The following is a 23,718-nucleotide window of genomic DNA, read 5'->3' on the forward strand; positions in this document are numbered from 1 at the left end:
GAATCTAGCAAAACTTTGGATGAAAATCAAGAAATGAGGCTGCTTATTTTATCACAAGCAAACAAACAAAAAACCAAGCAAACAATTTCCTAAATGCAAGAACCACAAAGCTTTGACTCTTTTGGCTCTTGTCAGTCGTTGCTATCTGGAAAGAATTGCCAGAAATGTAATATTCCCTGTTGACAGGGCTTCAGGTTTTGTGAGACTCGATAGTCTCCTACAAGGAAAATCAAGGCAATCTGTATTAACAAGGCACTGCTCTGTACTGACAGACCTTTGCAGAACACAGGGAGTAAAAAGGACGGTTTTGGCTCTTAACATTTTCATCCGCTGGTTTTGACATGAACCTGTCTAAAGAACTACCTTATACAACCACTGCAAGAGAACATGAAGAATTACATTTAGCAGTACAGGCTAACATAAAAGAATGGCACTTTTCTTTAAGAAAAGTCTTTCGAGTGGAAAGATTTAGCAAACAACTGAAAAGACAACATGCCAAATTTAGAGCTTTAGATTTAGTTTTAGATTTGGATTTAGAGCTGTTCTTGCTTATATCCATCCAAGTCTTTTACTACATTAGAAGTATCATAGGTAGATTATAAGCTGCAGATCCTGGACTGCCTGTCTGTAATAAGGAGTACTGTCTCAGCCTCCACCTGATCTTTTTTCTTTTAAAATCTAAATTATTATGAAGATGTATAGAAATTCATTCAAGGAAGGAGTAGGTGTAAGAATATCAGTTATTACTGAAGCTCAGTACTGCAAAGCTGAGAGAGTGGGATGGCAAGAAACAATACATAAACCAAGTTTAACCAAATCATAATCTTATATGCTTGAGCTGCTACTTCATATATCGCTTCAGTCCTAAGAGTTATCATTAATACATATATATATATTCTCATCTACAGAACTGTATCAGACATGTTTTCATAATATTCTCTACTACATTAAAACATGCAGACTTTGATTAAAACTACTTAAAATTAATAATTCATGGATAGTATCATAAAAGATATCATGAGAATAGGAAGATATTTCTGACTGCTTATGGGAACGAATTCTGTTTGCCATTTCTCATGGAGACTTTTGTGTTACCTTGCAAGAGTAGAGGTCACTCTGGCTGGTATTTAGACAACAGCACTATTCATCAGTCCCATTGGCTTCATCAAAAAGTTGTGTTCAATGATTTTTTTAAAAAAACGAATTGCATTTTTTTACATTAAAATTCAATGTATAGAAAACTCTTGTAGTGATAATTTCCAAAGCAATTTGTAGGCTAAGAAGGAGTATGCTAAACAAAACAAAACAAAACAAAAATATGTAACAGGTTGAGGTGGAGCAAAATTGCAGATATCTCTTCGCTTAAAGTAAAAAAAGAATCATAATAAGGAAATAATGAAACAAAAATGAAGGCTCCCTGAGGATAGGTAGCCCCAGGTGAAATTAATCATGTAAAAGAAGGTTGATTCAAAGAGAAAAACAAAGAAGTGGTTGGAGGTTTCCTAATTGAATTTATTTGAAGATATTGTCAGAATGAGAGTTGAGTTGGTTTGGCGTTTTTTTCAGTAATGTGGTTATTTAATGTGCTGTTTCCAAAACAGCCAAAGCAATTAGTTTATGTCAATCATCAATTACAGTACTCATCAAAAATAACTGTTTAAATCAAACCAGGTTACAAATTGTACTAAGAAATCTTTAGCCAGTAGGATGACTTTCTTTTTCTTTTTTTGGAGAGTAATCTTTTGGAAAGTTCTGGAAGTTAAAAGCTCCATGGCTGCAGTATTGTTTGCCAAAATTCAGTTCTAAATACATTTTCACAGATGGCTCATGCATCTCTAAAAATTCTGGGAAATGCTGACCAAATGCAGCTACACATAAAAAAAAATAAAAGCTCAAGGCAGTACTCACAGGTAATCTGTCATTTTCAATTTGGTATGTATCAGTGTTGTCATACTTGTCCTAAAAATACACTTAAATATTAATGGAAAAGCAACCTACTTTGGTCACAAGTGATTCTTCAGGCTCTTCCAAGCACTTCAGTTTTAACAGTCTGTCCTATCCATTTTCTGACAGTTTAAGGAGGTTACACCTGACATTAGCATTTTATTAACATTTTATTTATGTACAAAGACCCAAAGTTTGACAAAACTGATTGACAGTGCCATAGAAACATTATTCCAGGGGTTAAACCATGTAGTGGCTTAGCACAAGAGCCTTTTACCCAAGCAGGGCACAAGTGTGTTTATTCCCATTGTTCTTATTGCAAACCTACTGCACAGTCTGGTACAAACTGGAGATAACACCCAGCAGAGGTCTAGATGTAGAATAAAATTACCAGTAGTCAAGGCTCAAATTATGTAGTCAATGAAAGAACACATTGAAGGAAAACTAATCTTAATATCCAAATACTCAAGCTGTTCGCCTGAAGTGTTAAGTCTCACATGGAGCATCTTGTCATAATCAGACTCATCAATAAATGCAACAGTAATGCATCAGTGGTAACTCAGTTCCAGAAGGCACTTCTCATTCTATAAGGTATAATCTGCACACAGGAACAGGCTTTCTTTGTAAAGATCAGTAATACACATACACACACAAGAAAAGGAGAAGAAGGGGTAGCCACAATGTTTTGGTCCTTCCCCAGTTTTTGTTTTCAAAAGCACTTTTTTTGTTGGAACAAATGTACAAAGTAAATTTTACTCCTTGTTGACAGGAACTCCTCAAGCACCTGTTTATACAGTGCTAACTTCTAAGTTGGGCTAACCTAATGCCCTTCTTAAATATTTTATAAGTTGCAGATCACTGAACTGTCAAAAGACAGCTTTAAGTAAGTGGGTGCTGTCAGCACAAATCCAGCTGTGTCCCTTGGTTACTGCACCTTCCATGGAGTGAAACTTAAGACTAGTCTGCTTCCTTGAGTCAACTCTTCCCCTCAGGTTGATGCCTACAAGCACCATGAAGATCAAATGTCTTGCTGAGACCTGTCACCAACCTGTGTAAATAATGTACTTCATTCTCAGATCTGTGTGGTGGTTTCTAAAATCAGTAATGTTATTGGGGAGAAATACAAAATACTTGTTTATGTTTCTTTCCCAAACTAGAATGTTGCTCAGATAGCTCTTAGATGAAGTAGGTCTCAAATGTGATGCCTGTTCTGTATGTGATTAGGTTTCAAAGGCGCATATGATGTCTAAATGGGACACTATTTATATATTTCCTGAGTTTCCTTCTCACAGGGTTGAATCTTATCTTCCCAACTGGTTATTTCTAACCTGTTAAAATTTTTTGGATCTGGTATTTTCTTCCCATGTTGCATTCAGATTCATCTGTGGAAGCGGCAAGGAGACTGCTGGCTGAAAAAAACCCAACAACAACAACAACAACAACAACAAAACCCCACAACAACAACAACAAAAACCACAAACACACACACACACAAAAACCAACCAACCAACCAAAAAAACCATGAAAAATCCCAGAGGCTTAATTTAAGACTGCCAGTGAAATTTTTTTTGCCTCCAAGTAGACTCTGCCCCATTGACCACAACTCTCTGGCTTCTTGCCTTCAGCCAGTTCGCAGTCCACCTCACTACCTGGTTGTCCAGATCACACTTCCTCAGTTTAGCTGCAAAGATGCTGTGGGAGACTGTGTTAAATGCCTTACTGAAATTGAGGTAGACCACATCCACTGCTTTGCCATCATCTATCCAGCTGGTTATGTCCTCATAAAAGGCCATGAGGTTGGCTAAGCATGACTTCCCCCTGGTGAAGCCATGTTGACTGCCCCTAATGACCCTCTTATCCTTGATATGACTTGAGATTGCACCAAGGATGAATTGTTCCATCACCTTTCCAGAGATGGAGGTGACGCTGACTAGTCTATAGTTACCTGGGTCCTCCTTCTCACCCTTTTTGAAGACTGGAGTGACATTTGCTTTTCTCCAGTTCTCAGACACCTCTCCTTTTTCCTATGACTTAGCAAAGATGGTGGAGAGTGGCCTAAAATGACCAGTACTGGCAGATTCTGTTTGCATATGTAAAACTAATGTACAATGAAGAAAACTCTGCAAAGTGCATAGTCATGAAGGACCTTGCATGCTGCAGATGCCTCATAGCAGTGATTCCAAAGTGATCCCACTAGGACTGGCAATCCAGCAGTATTAGCAAGGCATTCATACAGTTGCAACATGGGCTGGTGTCAGAGCATGCTCTGCATAAAGCCTCCCTCATGTTAATCCAATTACTTTGTAAATATGTGTCATAAATGACTTAGAAACCTCTACCTCATTGATTTCCAATACAGTGAGGTGTTTTTCAAAGTGCTACCACTGATACTTAGGCTGCAGTCAGCAGAACATGTCCACTGGGCTAGAGTTCACACCCAGTTGTTTAATGAAAACAGGGCATGGTTACAAGTCCCCTGCCTGCATGGCCCAGCAATGAAGGCTGTTCATGCAGAAAACAAGCAGTGTGACCCTGGGTGCACAAGAATGATGAACTGCCAGCCTCCAGCCTTTCCATAGGTATTCTGGTCCACTGATGTAACTCTTCAAATTTTTAACTGGGTCCTTTCACATGAATCAGGCAGACTTTGAACTTTCAATCAAACAAGCACGAAAACCTAATACAGAAACTTTATGGAAAATAACTTTAAATCACAAGCTCTGCTCTTTGATTCTATTCTGTGTGGATTAAAGCTTCAGCCTTCACAGCAGCACAGTCATCAAATAGTTAAAAAACCTAATAGAGTCTCATATATTTAGCCATTCCCAAATTGTTCTCCACTTATAAATAGTTGCTTGAAGTTGTTGAATTTTCAAAGACTTTATAGTGTTACAGTCAGTTAGAATACTTCTTGTGTTCCCTTTTAATTTGCACGTATCTGACATAAAGTTCTCTTCTCACAGATCCATGTGAATAAGTGATTAATGGTGATTAATGGATTTAAGCACAGCAGGCCGCTTCATTCCCCCCAAAACTCATACATTTTTAGTTAAATGCATGGGTATTTGTAGTTGAGGAAAACTGGAACCTATAAAGTAATAATCAAAGACATTACCATATGCTCTTCAGAAAGTTAGTATAGTTGAAAAATAAATCCATAGTTTGGTCTGGCTCCATTGCACATAACTGCTTTTTGCTTGCCAAAAACTAATTAACCTTTGGCATCAGTTGCTGTCAATATCTTCCCGCACTATAGTTGCTCCGTTCTACAATTAACTATGAATTGTGAATGAAACATCACCTTTGTGTCACTGAAGCACTATCTTGCTCATCCTTTTCTTCAGAATTTCACAGGAGTCCTTTCTTCTCTCTGAAGTTCTTTGTGGTCACTCTTCCTTTTCAAGATCGCGCAGGGAAGATATAGAAAGACATGAAGGCTCTTGCCCAGGGTGGAAGAGAATGATTAAAGGGTGTTACTGAAAGCTATTCAGGAAAAAGAACTCATTTTTTTCATTTGTAACAGGGATAGGATTAGCCATTTTTTCTGACAGTGTGTAATCAGGTAGGAGACTTTTAAAAATTCTGTGCATGTTTTTCTTCTGTAATTTAAATATTTCACACTGCAGAATGTCAGATAAAGAGAATTCATCACTAAGCAAAAGCAATTCCCTAGATACAGCAAGGAAAGTCATATAAACAGACTTGGGCTAAATCTCTGATTTTATGTCTTCAACCATTTTAAGCTACCACTATTGGGAGGTTAAAGCCAAGTTTATTGCCAGTTGAAGTAAAATAACAAAACACATCTGATGAAAATAAGTGAAAGTTTGAGCATGGAGTTCAGAAACAAAAAATATTACTCCTATATAGAGATGAACAGTTGAGAAGTAGCTGGATTTGAATGAGATTTGGGCTGCCTTTTTCATTCATCACAGAGGAAATGGGAAGTACTGAAGAGACTGACTAGGTAATCCATGAGGGCAGTATACTACACAAAGAGTGTTAGTAAGGACAGGAAAAGAGGGAACATTTATTTAGCACAAAATCAATGTATTCACAGCACATTGCAACAAAGGCACTACAGGATGTGAAAGAAAAAACATTACATGAATACCAGAGGTACAAGTTAGGGAAATTAATAATAGCAATAGTCATAGTTGTTTATGAATATATATTTGAAAAGTGATATCAATGAAATTTGAAGAGATGAAACAGTCACAATTGAGAATGTAAGAAAGACTGATAAAAATCCAGTAAGAAAGGCTTCAGTAGGCAAAGAAGGAGCTAAAATAACACTCAATCAGAAGTGGCATTACCTTTTTCCAGCTGTCAAAAGTCTTGGAAGTAAATAAATATGAATGCATATGGATCAATATTTTCCTTTATTCTACCAGATAAAACAGCAAATAGAATGCAAGCTTGCATCCATTAGAGACTACTAAATAGCTCTGCAGGAAACCAAAACATATCTGCCTGTAATGTGAAGTGAGAAACAGCTGCACCAGATGGCTTTAATCTGAAAGACTATGCTAGAAAACTTCTGCAAATATTAGTATTGCTTGGAATTTCTCAACCTACTTTTTACAATTTCTTAGCTGTGGCACACTAGGATTTGGTGTGAGATAGAAAGTTAGAGCGTGAAAGATAAAATGATTATTACAGGTTTTTTGAATGCAAGTAATCGCTTACTGGTTTTATGTGTATAAAACAGAGAAGACAATTTAAGAAGGGTGTGAAGACCCTTGAATGCCTCCAGAGAAAGGCAACAAAGTTGGTGACAGGGCTGGAAGGCAAGTCCTGGGAGGAGCAGCTGAAGACTCTGAGCTTGTCTAGTGTGGAGAGCAGGAGGTTGAGGGGCGAATTCAAGACTCTACAGCTTCTGAGGAGGGGGAGGTGCTGAGCTCTGCCCCTTGGGATCCAGTGATGAGACACGTGGGAATGGCTGCATCAGGGGAGGTTTAAACTGGACATTAGGAAGCATTTATTTACCAAGAAGATGGTCAATCACTGGACCAGACTTCCCAGAGAGGTGGTCAATGCCCCAAGTCTGTCAGTGTTTAAGAGGCATTTGGACAATGCCCTTAATAACAAGCTGCAACTTTTGGTCAGCCCTGAAGTGGTGAAGCAGTTACACGAGGTGTTCGTTATAGGTCCCTTCAAGCTGAAACTATTCTGTGCTATGCTATGCTATACAAGTTACTAGCCAGTTCCTCAGCACAATCCCTTTTGTACTTAACATACCTTTTGATAACTTGATAGCAGTAGTTTAAAGAGCTGACCAGGGATCACTACCACACATTTATAACAAGGAAGGCTTGAGGTGAAATAAAACACTTTTTTTTTCTCCCCTCAGTTTCAAAAAACTGTAAATATCCTGACCAAATAATTACAGGATTTTCATCTTGGCATTGGTCTCAAACAAAGTTATGGAACAGCAGATGCTGGAATAGATCAATACAATTATATATGATAATATAATAACTCCAATAAACATTCATTCATAGAAACTAATTCCTGTCAGACTAGCTCAAAATCATCTTCTGAGCTTATATGTTCATGGTGATATAATGTACATTTGTAAGACGTCTCACTTGATGCAATATGACATTTTGATTAAGAAGCTACAGTGATAAGAAAATCATTATGGCATCTATCAAATAATTAAATTTTGAGTACCTAGTAAGACTCAAAACAGAGCTAGGAAAAACATTATTCATCAGGACCTTCTGTTGAGATGCTATGTCATCTGGCTTGGTGCTATTTAATACTTTCTGTTAATGATGGAAAAGCAATCATAACATTAAGACTCATTAAGTTTATAGGTGACAGAAAGACTGAGTGAGTGGTTAATGATAGATACACGTTGGGGGGCTAGAATGCAGTGCATATAGCTTTGTAGCCTGGATTTAAGTGCAAATAGGCATTCCTGCACTTCAGAACATGTATTCAGGATTGAGGCATATATTTAGGGTTGAAGTCTGTGGATTTTGCTTTCCCACTTATGGGGACATTCCTTTCCCAGTGCTCCCTGCAGGTTTCAAGGTTTTGGGACATTTCTTGTCAAGTAATAGTTATTTTTTAAAATACTCCTTGTTTGAAGGTGTGGCCAAAATACAGATTTTGGATATGTACTCAGAGAAAGATTATTCCCTAGAACAAGGGTATTTTTATTATCTGTATGTTATGCTGATGCAACACCCATTAAAATAAGACCTAATTTTGATAGCTGCACTACAGGAGTTATTTTGAAAAGTGGAGTGCACAAAGGAGCCAGAAGATTTCTTAGATACTGGAAATAATTCCTTGTGTGAAGCGAAAATAAGTGTTTATCTCGAAGGATAAAGGGTAGTTGATTACTATCTCTAAATACTTGTATGAGATAAAGAAAACTGACTAACACAGGTTATTCAGTCTAGCAAAGATGTGTTAAGACTCAAGGTCTGAGTTGATGCTATTACAGATGACTGCAGACTATGAAAAATCCACCTGCTTCTCAGAGTGAGAATAACTAGGCATTGAGAGAACTTCAAGGGTTACAATGCAACTCTATTGCTGGAAATTGTTAAATGATGGTAGAATGATTTTCTAAAAGATGTTATAGTTTATCCACAGCTTTTGGGTTTGCAGCAGTGATTACTTTAGAAATATCTCATACCATGCATAAAGTGAGACCAAATAATCACGGTAGTCTTTTCCAGAATGCAACATGATCAGTGGAGATGAGCTTCCAACAGTAAAATAATATTTAAAGCTTTCTAAAGATTATAAGGGAAATTTGGCCACTAGAGTGTATGTTAGGGACAGTTGAGGTGGACTAGATGTCAGTATAGATAGGAAGAAACAGGTTACCCCATTCCACAATTATATAAAGGTGTCACAGTACAGTCACAATGGTAAAGCCAAACTCATGAACATTTTAATTGAATGAAAAGGATATCAGGTCAAGCAAAATGTTGCATTTTTATTATTATTATTATTTTTAATGTGTAAAATAGAATTCCAATAAAGAAAAAGAGGGCATTTTATTTGAAAATACTGAAACAGGATTTTTTTATAGCGATTTTAAAATTATTTCAACTGATTCTGGAATTACAAATCCACCCAATCCTCTCCTGTGGGACTTTGTAACAAACTTCAAGGTACAAAGGGACCTCCTCCCACAAACAGGAGCTCTTGTGAGTAAGAAATCCAGCCCTAGAAATAAATGAGAAGTGATCAGCATTGACAGATGACATAAACCTGGGGGTTCCCAGGCATGTTTTGGTACTTATTAGAAGCAAATTGAATGCAAAGGTCATTAGTGCTGTATATTCTCAGACCTCCTACAGTATTTGGTGCTCTGTGGAGCATGAAGAATGTTCTGTTTGAAAAACATTGCACAGCTCTTCATCAATAAAACCTCTCAAAAAAAAAAGATTCACACGTAAATGACACTCATTTTCACTCTGATCCTCCATCTACTTTCACTGACATAGGCAGCTATGGTAATTTATTATTGTTTTCACTTTATCTACTATTGTTCGCTGTTATTCTTCAAGCACAAAATAAAACATATGTATGGTAAATAGCAACATTTCTGAGGAACAGTGAATAGTGGATCATGCATACCACACCATATTTGTATATTGATTTTCTCTCCAATTGATGCATGAATACAAGCAGAGATTATGTGAGTAACTTTCCTACTGTTAAGGCAGAAATCGAACTGGCCTGGTAATCCTGGATTGAAGTCTTGATTATGGTATTACACATTTTTATTCCCATCATGTGGCTTGATGAAACTGCATTTTTTGCAGGATTTTCCAATATTGCTTGTACCTTACAAGGACCACATTAAAAATCCATTGTTTTCATTAGTGCCCCATTTGAAAAAAAAAATATTAAATGATCCTTCATGTTGTAAAATGAAAGTGTCATTATACCTAAAGATAACAGACCTGAACAACCCAAGAGCAATTCTAATGCTAATATTACCACATAGATGAAGAAGATACTATAACCTCATGTAGAATTTGTTGGAGGAGAACATGATATACAGTAGTAGGACTGGGAAGAAAGAATAGGTGTATTTGACAGGACAGCTTGTATAAGTATGTAAATACATAATTGTTCAAATAAAAAAACCATTATTGATCATGCCAACAAGCACTATATTTTTTATTTTTTTTCAAAGCTTATATTTTCAGAATTAATTTTGAAGGTTAATTGTGTTCATGGATGTTGATCCATCTCCTGAGTACATTCAGATCACTTCAGACACATAAAAGAAGGTGTGGGCTACAGCTACAGACAATTAAATTATTACAGCTGGTTTTAAAGTAACTCATTTTGAAACTGCCAGTATGGCATCTAATGAATTGGTTAGGGCACAAGAAATATTGACCAGTATGTTTCAAATGACTATGGGATACACAAAGAATTCAAAGGTTGAAAAAATTGATCTTTTATTTATTATTTGATTTCAGTTCTTCGTGAAAAGTTCTAGTGTACAACCTATATATGCCAGTTATTCTGAAAAACAAAACAAACAAAACACCACAATACACAGAAATTAGATCTCTGAACAAATTAATTGGTTTTCCAGATTTAATACTAAATGCCTGAATCAGAGGATGAAAAAATCTTGTGTGCTGTAGACGTAGTCAGTAATGTTTAATGGCAGGCACCAGTTCATTTAACAAAACTTTCATTTTACAAAAATCTTTTGAAAATGCTGCTTACATCAAAGAAAATTAAAGTTCACTATCTGAGGAAGAATAAACAGAATAAAGGCAAATTTTTCTAAGGTGATGAAAAAAACCTGATAACTTGAAGTAAAAATATGATCTTCAGTATCATATTTCCCCTTGTTATTACAACAACAGCAGCAACAAACCCAAAACTTAATGTCTTTAGGTTCTGATAAATTAGGACAAAGTCTTGGTCTTACTTGACTCTAAAATACCTGTTGCCTTCAGACAGCCTGGGATCTAGTCTTTGCTTTTCACAATCTAATCTGTCAATATTTGATTTGTGTTATGCATGCTGATGAATATGTATATGCTTATAATTGAACATGATTTCTATAAACACAAACAATGCTGTTGGCATTTGGTTTCTTTTTTTTCACTGTATACTAGTATATTTATTTGTTTATGATATTGGGAAACTTTAGCAATTATTTGGCTCTCGTGGTGTGTATATATTTCTGGAAAATTTGCTTTTCAAGTGCTGAAAGCCAGATCTGGGCTACACTGTACTTGTACACACACACATATGCACACACAGACACACCCTGATAATACCAAAGGAAATTATGAATTGGAAAACAGAGATTTTAAGGGCACAGAAAGCTTTTTTTGTTCTCTGTTTGTTGAATAGCTATTATATAAGATCCTTGCCTGTGCCTGGATCTCTCATAGTTACTGTAGCAATACATATAAAAATGATGCTTCTAAAGTCCCATATGCATTTCTTGTGTGGCTAAACATGCACCTAATGCACAAATTATGTATTTAATGAGTGCCTGTTACCATTCTAAGAAAGCTCAATTTATTCGCGATGAGGTGCAAACATGTTTCTCTGTACATGTACACATGCTCCCATCCAAGCACGCAATCTTGGTTATCTAGATATCACCATGAAGATACCTAAATGTCAGAGCAGCATAGGTGAATCTAAGACAAGCCCTTAAGTGACAACATGGCCTCAATCATTTTGTTCTTCTTTTTGGCTTGGAAGCATTAGTCATAGAGTGCTATGGAGCAAAGATTGCTCCTGGAATGAAAACTATTGTCCTGCGTACTGATTGACACATTTTGGAGGACTGAGAATAAGCTTGTGATGAGTCCTAAGCATTTCTTCATTGTTAGTAGAGATGGTGGAGAAGATAAAGGCATTTTGGATGGTGCTTTCATGACTCATTCCTTCTACATTTCTCTTCAAGGGAACTGCAAAATCCTGTTTTCACCCTTGTTATTTCAGTTTTAATAATAGCTCCTTCTGGAGTCACAACCACCTGTGAGGGCATTCAGCTATTTCTTCTACCATTTTGCTTAGCTTTTAGGACTTCAAAAGTTCAGATCTTCTCCATACGTGGACTGGTTGAAGATCAAGTATCTAGGAAACTCATGTTAGGATGGGATACCAGCTCTGCAGACAGACCAGCAGCTGAAGTGTTAGTAATACGCAGTGTACTTTAGGAAATCTCCATCCATCTGTTTTCATTTTAGTAATGCTAATAAGAAAATAGCTTGAACTTCCACTGGGCATGTCTCTTAGGAGTTGGGATAATGGCCTGGGATGTGAAAAGGCCTAGTTGACATGACAATTCTGTCAGATTTCTATTCTGAATTAGGTAGGGTTGGGTTTTATACCACAGTCTCTGTTTCTGCCTGATTCTGAACTGAGGTATTCTTTCCAGAAAGTGCAAAATCTGGAACCTGAAATCATCTCTTGAACCTGAAACTTGCACATCCTCAGTTAACACCGGCACTACCATGCATCCCTTCTAAAAAACCTCTCTACTGAACATTTTGCAAAAACTTCTGTACATACTGACACTGATGATTTTTTTTAAATGGTTTTATTTGTCAGAAGTGTGACCAATGTATTCAATAACAGCAGTGGTCTCCTGCTTGACCTAATTATGTTCAAATATTATAGTTCTACCTTGGTATCATGGAGAAGAATTGTAAATGAAGGCATTTGTGATACAAGAACACCATCCTGGATGACTGATAGGCAGAGGCCAGACCAGCAGAAAATTTTCAGCTTACTAAGAAAGCAAAAAAGCCTAGTTCAGGAAAGAAAAAATGGAGCTTTGGGAAGCAAAGATCAGAGAACAGGTTGGGGGAAAATGAAGAGTGAATGGCGGGATGAAATAGGGTCTTCTCCTGGCTTCCAAATAAAAACAAAAAAATTTAAAAAACTAAGTAAGCAAGCAACCAACCAACCAAAAACCCAAACCAAACCAAAACACTGAAGATTAGAAACTTCATTTACACACCATTAAGTAAATTTGATTTTTTAAGATAATAAGGAAGATGTCTTAGTGCACTCTCTGTGGTCTTGCTGATCAACAAAGAAATACCTGTGACACACTGTGTGAGTCCTCATTCTAATTCCTAGGACTTTTTTCCTGTAATCAAGTTCTCATAAGAATGTGGATAAACACTGCCACTCCTCATTATTCTGCAGTTCTAGTGACGGACAGTTAGCATGCAATGTTCACTCACATGCCGAAATCACTCGGTGTGTGCATTGTAGTTTCATGTTGCAGTCCTTGTAAAGTCATTCTTTGTTTAATTAAAATAATTGGGATTTTAGTACTTGTTAAACTGAGAATAAAATGGGAGGATAAATTAAAATGTGTGATTAGATGGTATAGTATGGTTTGAGTAAATAAATTATTTACAGTATATAATTTTATATTTTAAAATATTTTCTTAAAATAAAAAATTGCATTCTCCTCAATCATTTCACCTTTAAAGGAGATGTTCTTGGTGAAATGTAAGCAAACTTCTGACAATTCAGCCAACCATGTCATTAGTCTTCAAAAGACAAAGGGAATAGGCTATAGTTTAGCATTGTTCATTAAAATCCACAGCAGTTATTCCTTTAAAAATCTTTTTTGTTCTAAATAGTGTCCTACTTTCAAACTAGAAAGTTAAACTAATATAAGTCGTATGGGTCACAGACAGCAGTCATCTTGGTTTCATGGGAAGGATTGTTACACATTTCCTATTACTCCAGATTTGCTGCCTTGAGATGCACCCTTTGCTCTCATTACAGAAAACTGGTTGGGTGCTACTTTGTCTCAACGTAATTTTCATTATTTCTGTGAGTTGATGGTTCAGCTAAAAGTTAGTTTGCCTTCCTGGGAAGTTATTTCAGCTGTTAAAGTGGAATTCCTCTCTGAGTTTCAACGCAAAGTGGTTTTTTTTTTGGTATTAGCTATTCCAGTGGTCCCTAGCTATGCAATCACTGTGTGATTACATTTAAACCAAGTACACTGATTTAATGATATGGAGTTTGGAAGCAGGTTTCTCCCATCTTGTCTGCGCTGTTGGGCTTTGTCGCACAATCAACACCAGCTCCTTTTGTAGCAGTGGCAGTAATGACAGGTGGAGCTTCAAAGGCTGCCAAAGAAGCAAGGGGGCACTGTACAGAGTGCTTGAAAGCTTTTTCTCCCTTTTGAGTTGCTCATGCCTGCAGGACATACAGAATGACTTGTAGGTAATTTTTATTTTTTTTTTTTTAGAAGAGAGGAGAGTTTCTTTGTACACATTATTTTGTGTGGATAGAGAAAGTCAGAAATGAATGTACCATGGCTACTTTCCTTTAAGCTGCAGAGAAGTGCTTTTAGATACATAGAGAATAATTACTTCTGGAAGGAGTAATTTGGACAATAATAATAATAATGCAGTTAGGAGTAGTGCATTTAGGAAAGTAGCTATAGCATGCACATGCTGGCTCTTCTGCTTGCAAACAGGCAATTTAAGAGTCTCAAAAGAAGTTGACTTGGCTGAGGATAAAAGAACTGAAATATAAATTTAGCTGGAAATCGTAATTTACTGTACTTATTTAAAAAAAAAACCAAAAACCAAAAAACAAAAACAAAAAAACCTGTATCCCGTACATGCTGTACAGAAATATGCTTGCCTTTGACAGCAGTCACAACATTGGTGCTTCCAGTTGATGCTCTGCATTTCAGCAGTGGCATTTCACGAAGTGTTGTCATCATTATTTATCATCTCTAAGCTGTACCCTCTCTAAGCATGACTTATTGTAGGATATGTAGAATATTGTAGGAGAACCAGCAAATTCTCCTCTTCCACTTTGCATCACTAGTTCCACTGAGCGAAGTTGTTCTCCCACTCTGTTGCTATTATCTGTTAGTGTGTTCCCTTAAGTTAGAGTATAGCACAGAAGCTACAGTATATAAGTCCATATGCACAGCTGCTGCATATATGTCTTTTTCTGCCTTCTTCATTGTGAGAATTTTTGTATAGATTTCAGAAGACAAAACAGATTAGTGGATAAATAAATGTAGCAAATCATGTGATCATCATAGGATTTCATTTTCATTGGGTGCATGTTAAACATCTATGGGTCTTTGTTGGATACTTGGGAATTTGCAGCTCCTTGTAAAATTTTACTGAGTCACAGTTCCTTTATTTAGCTTTCCAGAAGGATGTTCTGCAGAGAAGGGGTATTCTAACTGGCTTTTAACTAGGATAAAGACAAGTTGAATAGTTCTGTTGTAATAAAGAGCAGGGGAAGGAAGGAAGGAAGGAAGCAAGCAAACAAGCAAGGCAGCCAGCAGAGGAGGAGCAAGCAGAGGTGTTGTGTATGTCCTCAAGGTAAAGGCATCAAGCTTAACTACAAAACAAAAGAGGAAAGTAACTAAAATACCCTTTAAAAGGTTAAGAAGGTTATTATATTTAAGTAAAATAACCTTAACACCCTCACAGAAGTAGCCTGATGTAGATTTCACCATGGAATCAAGGGGTGTGATTCACTCCTTCGATCATCTCTACGTGCCTACAATGTGTTTGTCCACATCTTAGCCAATCACTCTCCTTTTCTAGTCACTAGAGAGAAACAAATGCTTTGAGCACATTCATCTCCATCTAAAATAAACCTCTAAAACACACTATAAAACCATATACTAAAAGTACCAATTTCTCTTCATTAAATGTAGAAAGGAGGCCACAGCATGCAGGTCACCTGTAGAATCTACCTTCTAGATAACTAAGATAAATGAAACGAATACTGCCTGAAAGATACTGAATCAGTTTGTGCCTAAACGGAATGATGGACTCTTTACGTCATTTAATCTCTGCCTCAGTTCCTGTCTGCGAAACAATGGAAATGCTCCATAATTTTCTCCCACTCTCAGTTTACCAGTTTTATTAATACTTCAGTAGAAGACCTTGGAAACAGGGAATCTGCCTTACTAGCCAGTACATTTCTACTCACTATTTAGCCCTACTCTCATCTGCTGTTCTGGATTTCATGGTGATAGTATTCAGAGGAACAGTGACTTGTGTGTGTGAATTGTGAATTGTGAATTGCATGCATCATCTACTCTTGTAAAAAATGAGAAGTATGCACATCGTTTTGCTTTCTATAGTGCTCAGGCAACTGAGTCCAGTTCCAGATATGGTAACTGAGTAAGGGAAATGTAAAGGCCTGGCAGTATTCCTATAGAGTCTTTGATTTCCCTTTTTTGCTCACCCTTCTGCCTTCACTCACAATGTTTGAAATGTAATGATGCTTTTTCTGTGGTTGCTGGGTTGGTTTCTATCAGTAGAAGCACTGGTTTCCAAAGCCTCTAACTCCTTACTCCCATTTCGGTGAAATTACCTCAGTTGCTGTGGCGTAAATCTTTCTTTGGTGAGGCAAACCAAATTAGGGATCTGATGTAGTTTATAACTAAACCAGCAGAACCAACGGTTACTAATCCACATCAGTTCCCTGGTGCCATTCCCTGCAGAAAGAAAAGTGCTGGAGATTAGTGGAATGAAATAATCCTTAGGCTTTGAACAGCCCACAAGGCTCACTACGTCATGATGTACTGCAATAGTTCTGACTTGTAACAGCAGTGAGCTCATTTCATTAAAACTCTGTCCCATTATGCCAAATACGCAAGGCTTCTGAAATAATTCTCCAGCTTCTTGAGGTCACATGCTTTTCACAGGCACAGTACTCATGAAAATGTATGTGTCCATCTAACAGAAGCATGATGAAAGCACCCACAGGCTTATCAACCTCTTCCAAATATATCTATCTCAAAATGATGTACTTAACACATAGAAACCTTTCCTTTTGACTCATTGTTCTAAGTTTCCCTCCTCAAATCCCACCCTCGGATTTTTATTTACCTTTGGTTTTGTAGCTTATCGTAGTTCACTCATTTTACAGTGGCCTTCAGAGATTCTTTGGGTGGAAGTTTTTTTTTACTGAATTAATTTCTTTTCTATGTCATATTTAGCTATAGTCAAAATACCCACTGTATTAAATTATTTTGTTCATATGCTGTTACTAGAAGATTAAGATTTAATTTGTCTCAACTCCTGACGAACCCATTATGTCACTACTTGGGTGAGCTGTATGTACATTGCTTTGGGGATTCATCCTTCTGTGCTACCAGTTTCTTCAGTCTTCTGATGGTTTGCAGTAACAAGACAGACCTACCTGCCTATTTTAAATGATGTCTTCTCCAAATATTGTATTATAGAATGTCAAGGTTTGTAATAAGAAGCAATATAATTTATTAGGTCAAGTCTGATATAGTCAGACAAAAACCCCATAAAAGCTCTCAGCTGTATAAACTCTTCACATCTGAAATGGAAGCAACATATACAAGTGAAGTACAGAAACTGGTCTCAGTTCAGTTGCATTATTGTTAATCACTGTGACTTCCTGAGAGAAAAGGATAGTTAACATCTGTGAAGCAGCAGGAGATGTTAGTAAGGAGAGAGGTGATAAGGTCAGTAGTCTCTGCTGGGTAGAGAAAGAGTGACAGATTATTATCCCCTGTAGAGTCACGAGGGTTAGCAGAAGAGATGCTGTGAATAAAATTATATAATGTGAGATAAACTAGCCTTCTTACTGAGCTCTTGATTTTATGAATCAGAGCAGAATAATAAACTTTATATCCAGACTCACCTTCTGAAGGTTCATGAATACTTCAAGTGACTACAACTGCTTTAAAATGCAGGAATGCTGGCAAAAAGAGACTCTTGATTTTTAATGATGAGTCCTTTAAAAGTATACATTCTGACCTCTCTTGCCAGCATTGAGGCTCTAGTTTGTCTAAATGGCTTCTTATGTAAAGACATACTCATGTGCATGCTACATTTGCCATAAAGACCCCTACTGCCTGATTCATACCTCAAAAGAAGATAACAAGTCACTCAAACCCAAAACTAAGGCAGAGAAGAAACAGCCTGCAGAAGGAGAGATTTTGTGTGGCTTGGTTATAGATTCTAGTGAATGATAGTAGCTTCATGTTTCTGATCATGGAGGATCCAGAGTTATCAAGTCTGGAAAGCCAAGATGCCTTTCAAATATTTACTCATCCAGAATGACTGCTGAAAGCCTCTGCCTGTCCAAATAGGTCAACACTTCCACAGAGACTTAGAACTGAAGGAAATTAGGATTGAAAGGTTTATTTGAATTCTATTTCACATGAGCATTGCTGCCCAGATGTTCTCAAACCACTGAGAAATATTTCATATGCAGTGTTTTAATGAAGTTTAAAAATTAGCATCTCAGTGAACAATGATCTGTATCTCACCACAATGCCAATTTATTTTCTATGTCATTATTGCAGGTGATTATGTAGTCATGACTATATACTTCGACTTAAGTAGAAGAATGGGATACTTTACTATTCAAACTTACATTCCCTGTATATTAACAGTTGTTCTTTCCTGGGTATCCTTTTGGATTAAAAAAGATGCCACACCAGCAAGAACAGCATTAGGTAAGTTGTTAATAATTCCTTTTTCTGCTTTCTTTGTGGAGTTTCTACACTATCATTTGAAAATGTCATCTTCCTTTCGAAGGGACCACTAGCTATATGCTTTGGATTATTGCTACCACTTCTTGCAGACTCAGATCTACTTATCATGGAAGCCTCTGGTTTTCTGCCTTCCCTAACAGGGTAATTAAAAGTAAACTACCCTGACTCTTTGTAATGACACTTCCACCTATTTCGCATAATATCTTAGAATTAATGCCTGTCTCCTTGTTCTCAGTATGACATTTTAGTGACATTTTTGAAGAATAAATTAATTGCATTGCTGGCTTCCTTCCCTTCTGAAACTGTCCCCTACAGGGCATTATGTCTTACATGTACAGAAAACTGTGGGATATAATAATATTAACTCAAGTAAAGTGTTTTAGCTTGAGTGCTTGAAGTTAAGCTCCACACTAGGTGTATAGATATTTTTCATAGATTGTGGAGATTTATGCTGGTGTAGATTTTCTAGCAGCTCATTTATATCAGGACCAGTCTGTGCATTTTGGCATCATGCTTTGAGATACACTTATAAATGCTGACCATTGATTATTAAATATATTGGAAAACCTGCAGGTTTTGCCAGCGTCAAGGGCATAGAGCTGTATAACAGCCAATTATAGGCATACATCAGAATTGAAGGAGAAGCAACATCTTGGTCCAGACTATGGTTACCAGGGCTTCCAATATTAACTGATTTAGAAATCTACAAGTCTAGAAAAAAAGGGGAGGCTGTGTCAATGTTTGCATGTCTGTTTTCAAGCTTGGGGGTTACCATTCCCAGCTATTCATTGCTTCCTTCTGCTGGAGTTTGTTACCCTCTCCATTTAACCAGTTGGACTCCCCACATCATTTCAATTTGAAGAAAAAATTATTAAAAACTGACCAGCCTGACTTTTTGGACTGAAATCTGATGGAAAACATTTGTAGGAGCAACTGAGTCCCCAAGCTTGAGAGGGTGATACCGTTGGAAGGAAAGACTGAAGTACAAGGGCTGTGAACAGGCTGCACCACCTTGGAGGACACATGAAGGCATCCTGGAGCAAGGCAGTGTTCTTGAGTGCTGCTGTAACTAAATGTTGACCAAAAATGGTGTTTACTTGTATTTGAATCCATTTCTACTAGCTCTCTTTCAAACACTGTGTAGATGGATTCTACTTCATCTCAGGAGGAAGACACCTTGTTTGACAAAGCAGCCCTTTTACAGTTATTCAAAATGACTTGGCCTGTTTCAGCCCATCTCTCTCCCACACTAATAAGTCTGAGCAATTTTGAGGGGTCTGTGGTTTCTAGCATAAAAGCCCTGAAAGGGAAAATAAAAATGAAGTGTTAAAGAGACTCTGAAGCCCATTCACTCTGAACAAGATTTTAGCTGCTAAGCTTCTTGAACTTGTCCAGGAATCTGATCACCCTTTCTAAATCCTTCATTTATACAAAAAACTTATAGTAATCTATTCAGTGTGCAGAAGGTTTGGGTCACAAAAATTTTTCCTCCAAAACTTCTTATGCTTCAATAGCTTTGTAACTTTCAGCTGAATGATAGAAGAAATACATTAACAAAAATATTCTCTAAGTGCAACTCTCTCACCAGTCACAGCTTTATTTAAGCAATGACGCTATATGCCAGCCATTCTTGCTATCAGTTGTTAGGCATCTTCCTATGGGGAAGTTGTATCAGCTTTAATTCCTAGCAAGTTGTGAGGGGCATCCTGTCAAAATAAGAGCAGCTCAGTGACATGCAATAGGGTTAGTAGAAAGAAAAGTCCCAGACGATCTGTAATAAGACAACTGCAAGCAACCAACACCAGTTCATACTCTACAGATAATTCTGTATTAAACCCTATTTTGCGTGAGGTCAGCACAAGACCATAACCTGCTGGATTTTCTCCAGAAATTTGAAATATTAACAAATGTAGCACTTCTGACTGTTGTAAGTCATGTGGCATCACATGGGTCTGGTTGTATGAGGTTATTTTCCAATAAAGGAATATTTAGTCCTCACTCTCTTCATGTGAATGCCAAAGGGCCTTTACACTGCAGCTCCAGCAACATGAGAGTCCCTAAAACTTACAGTTATTCTGTAACCTCCTCCAACTCCAGGACAGTGCGAAGATGATACAAAGGTGAAGACAGAGCAGCTGTATGACTGCCTGTTCCAGGCTGTGTAGATTTGCCTCTGATGGCCAGAAAATTGAGCGATAGACCTTTAGTGAACTTCTCTGCTGAACTCCTTTCTTCTTAAATTGGGTGACTCAGTGGAGATAAGGAAAGATTTACCACACTCTTTTAACTGGGAATCTGAAGCACCATGTGTGTGCAGAGAGCCACACAGCATCCATTTAGGTTATCCTTCATCAAGCTTAAGGGTAGAAAAGTCATCTAACAGTTTGCATTAGTAATTTTCTGAAAGCAGTGTTCATACCTAGTCCCTGAGGAAAGTTCCCAACACCACACTGCTGTTTTCCAATTAATTAGACATGGAAGTAGATTAGATCACTAGTCACAACAGTGTGACTCTCCCTGCCTCATCTCCTCAGCCAGTGGGAACTTCAGACAAAAAAATATACTCAGATACTGTGGTCATGAATTTGAAGAACATAAAAATGAGATGTTCCAAGGCTCTATTCAATGGCTATCATGACTGACTCCTAAAATGGATGAAGAATTAAATTACTAGACTAAAATATAATATATTTATAAATAAAGTCAAATGAAAAGAAAACTATACATAAAAGTCACCTTTCTGTGCACGGAGTCCTGCTCCTCCCAAATCAGCAGTGGCCTCTTGGGCTGCACTAAACAGATGTTCCCACTTTACTGTAGGTCTGCTTGTATAACGCAACTTAGAAATCTGTCTCAGCAACAGCACACATCCACATTTGGATAGTGGCACATGGTGAAATTGTGAGTAATACAGCCAAAGGCAAACCACTGAAATTGTCCTGCTAATTAGTCTAAATGAATTGTAGACTCAGTGCACCAAGCCTGCTCTGAGTATAGCTGCATTAATGTAAAGGGCTAGCATCAGGGAAATATTTCACTCCCTAAAATTAATGAGCAATTTCCTAAACTGCTGGCACCTACTCACAGTTACATGAAGGACAGGTTTTACCTCTTTCTGAATAACACTAAGTAATAAGCTATTTCTGTGCTGGAAAAAGAAAATGCAATCGGGGCATTTGGCTGTGAGGGGAAAAGTGAGATCATAAGTATCCTTTCAGCAGGACTGTCCAGAGGCATCAAAGTGCTCTTGAAAAACTTGGCATTGTAGTCTCTTTTTCACATGCTCTTTGAGGGACTGAGGCTCAGAGTGGCAACATGACTCACTCTAGGCCACCCGAAGAGTCAGTGAGAAATTGGAAGTGGAATTTGAGTGTTGGATGAGAACTGTGGTTTGTGATCTCAGGTTATTCTGCCCTGCATCCAGAGAGAAAAATAAAGTCTCTTGGCTGTTTCTGCTTGTCTCTAGTAATCAAAATGATCTTCTCCCAGTGATCACAGTTAAGAGCGGCCAGCAAGCAACTGAGGAAAAGCTATCATCTGGAAAAGAATAGGTTGTTTTCCTTGAAGATGAAAATAATTAAGTTAAACTGAAGCTTTCATCCCAGTTTCTCCCTGCTTTTTCAAAATGGGTATAATATGTAACAGGACTAGGCAGTAACTACAAGAGCAACTTCAAACCACAGTTTAAAGAAATGCAGTGGGTATCAAGGCCAGCAATGTGTTGATGTAAAAGAAAATACCAATGATGGTTAATAAAAAATGAGCATTGCTCTCCTTGTCATTCCATCTTAAGCTCATTCACTAGAAAAACAAGCAAGTGATCAAAACAGGTGCCATAACAAGAGATGGAGAAATTAAGTTTATAAACAAGTGATCACCTGGGTGAAAGCAGCACACCTTTCCTCCAGTGACCCAGCATACACTTAAGCAAATAAGAAAAAATGAGCCTCACTGACCAAAGACTTTGTAACACTGAAGCTTTCACCAACACTCTCTAACAACCTCACTTTGCATACTGTTGTCCAGTAAGGAGCTTTCAAACAGCAATAATTTCAAATAACTGTTTAGGACAATGATCTAAAGGTTAAAGTGTTCTCATGCATCATGTATCCCTGCATCACTTGATCCCTCAAACAGTCCTCTTTGATTTATCAGACAGCACCTTTGGTATGGAATTTACTCAGAGAATATAAATGTCACACAATGGTATTTACACACAAACTTGTAAGCTCCCACTTACACCTGTCTACCTGAATATTTTGAAGCCAGGTTACTTCAAAGCTGTCCTCGGCTGGTATTAAAATCCTATCGAAACAGACAGTTTAAGAGTACTGTGATTTTCAATAACAGATCCAAAACTCACTTTACCATGCAGGTCTCCCCAAAGTGAGAGACTTAATAATTTCATCTGGCAAGGTTTATTGCATTTGAAACCACTCAACAAACTGAATTTTCTTAGCATGAGAAATAAAATGAAGTAAGGATATGGATTCTAGATATTATCTTTGGAAATAATGGGAGCTGCATTTTATTCATATATGCATATCTATATATTCTGACTTGTAAATGTGTAGGAATACAAAACTGTCTCATCTGGTGCACCTTCTTTCTCTTTGCTCTCTATATGTATTCCCATAGGACTCATTTTAACATTTTAAAATTTGTATCTATGTGTCAAATGTAAAATTGATACACTGGATAGAATTTTTGTTATTTTAAAAAGTCCTTGCTTGTTTATGGTGTGAACTCGCATCCAAGTTCAAGCCTCAGCTTAAATTAAGAATGATGCTTTTGTATTGGATTTCATATCATAAAAATATATTGCATAAATAATAGGAGTAAAAATATGTTTGTTTTACTTTTGGATGTTTCTGTCTATGTGCTCAGCAACCTTGTTTCATGCCCTTGACATAATTTGAAATGTGACATATAACCCAGAAACTGTGATGGCTTGTGATAATGCTAAACTTTCCTTTCCACAGGGTTTTATATTCTGGTTACAAAATATGATTTGTTATCAAAGAAACTGAGTATAGACACTACTAGTATCTTAAAACAAAAATAAATCTTACACTGTGGCTGTGTCTATAAATTTAGTGGAACCTACTTTGTTTCAATCAGCTAAAATTAGTCCAGAGCCACCCAAAACTCCCATATTCTGTTAGTGGTGAGACACAACATGATTCACTGGGCTGGTTTTGCTTAGTTCTCACCTAAAGCTTCAGGGTTTTCAGAGACTCATGCATGATTCAGGAATGTAT

At 37.2% G+C, this 23,718-nt stretch overlaps 1 protein-coding gene across 1 annotated transcript in view; it reads left to right on the top strand.

Annotated features, from left to right (window-relative positions):
• Positions 1 to 23,718, top strand: part of GABRG3 (gamma-aminobutyric acid type A receptor subunit gamma3) — a gene marked incomplete at its 3' end in the record, with an annotated part of 334,788 nt that overhangs the window by 303,065 nt on the left and 8,005 nt on the right. Inside the window, exon 7 of the mRNA XM_080347671.1 lies at positions 18,266 to 18,418. Within this exon, the coding sequence (XP_080203797.1) occupies positions 18,266 to 18,418 (153 nt within the window). The remainder of the gene's footprint in view (positions 1 to 18,265; positions 18,419 to 23,718) is intronic.

The sequence above is a fragment of the Nesoenas mayeri genome (genome assembly GCF_963082525.1).
Source record: "Nesoenas mayeri genome assembly, chromosome: 1".
In the NCBI taxonomy this organism is placed as follows: domain Eukaryota; kingdom Metazoa; phylum Chordata; class Aves; order Columbiformes; family Columbidae; genus Nesoenas; species Nesoenas mayeri.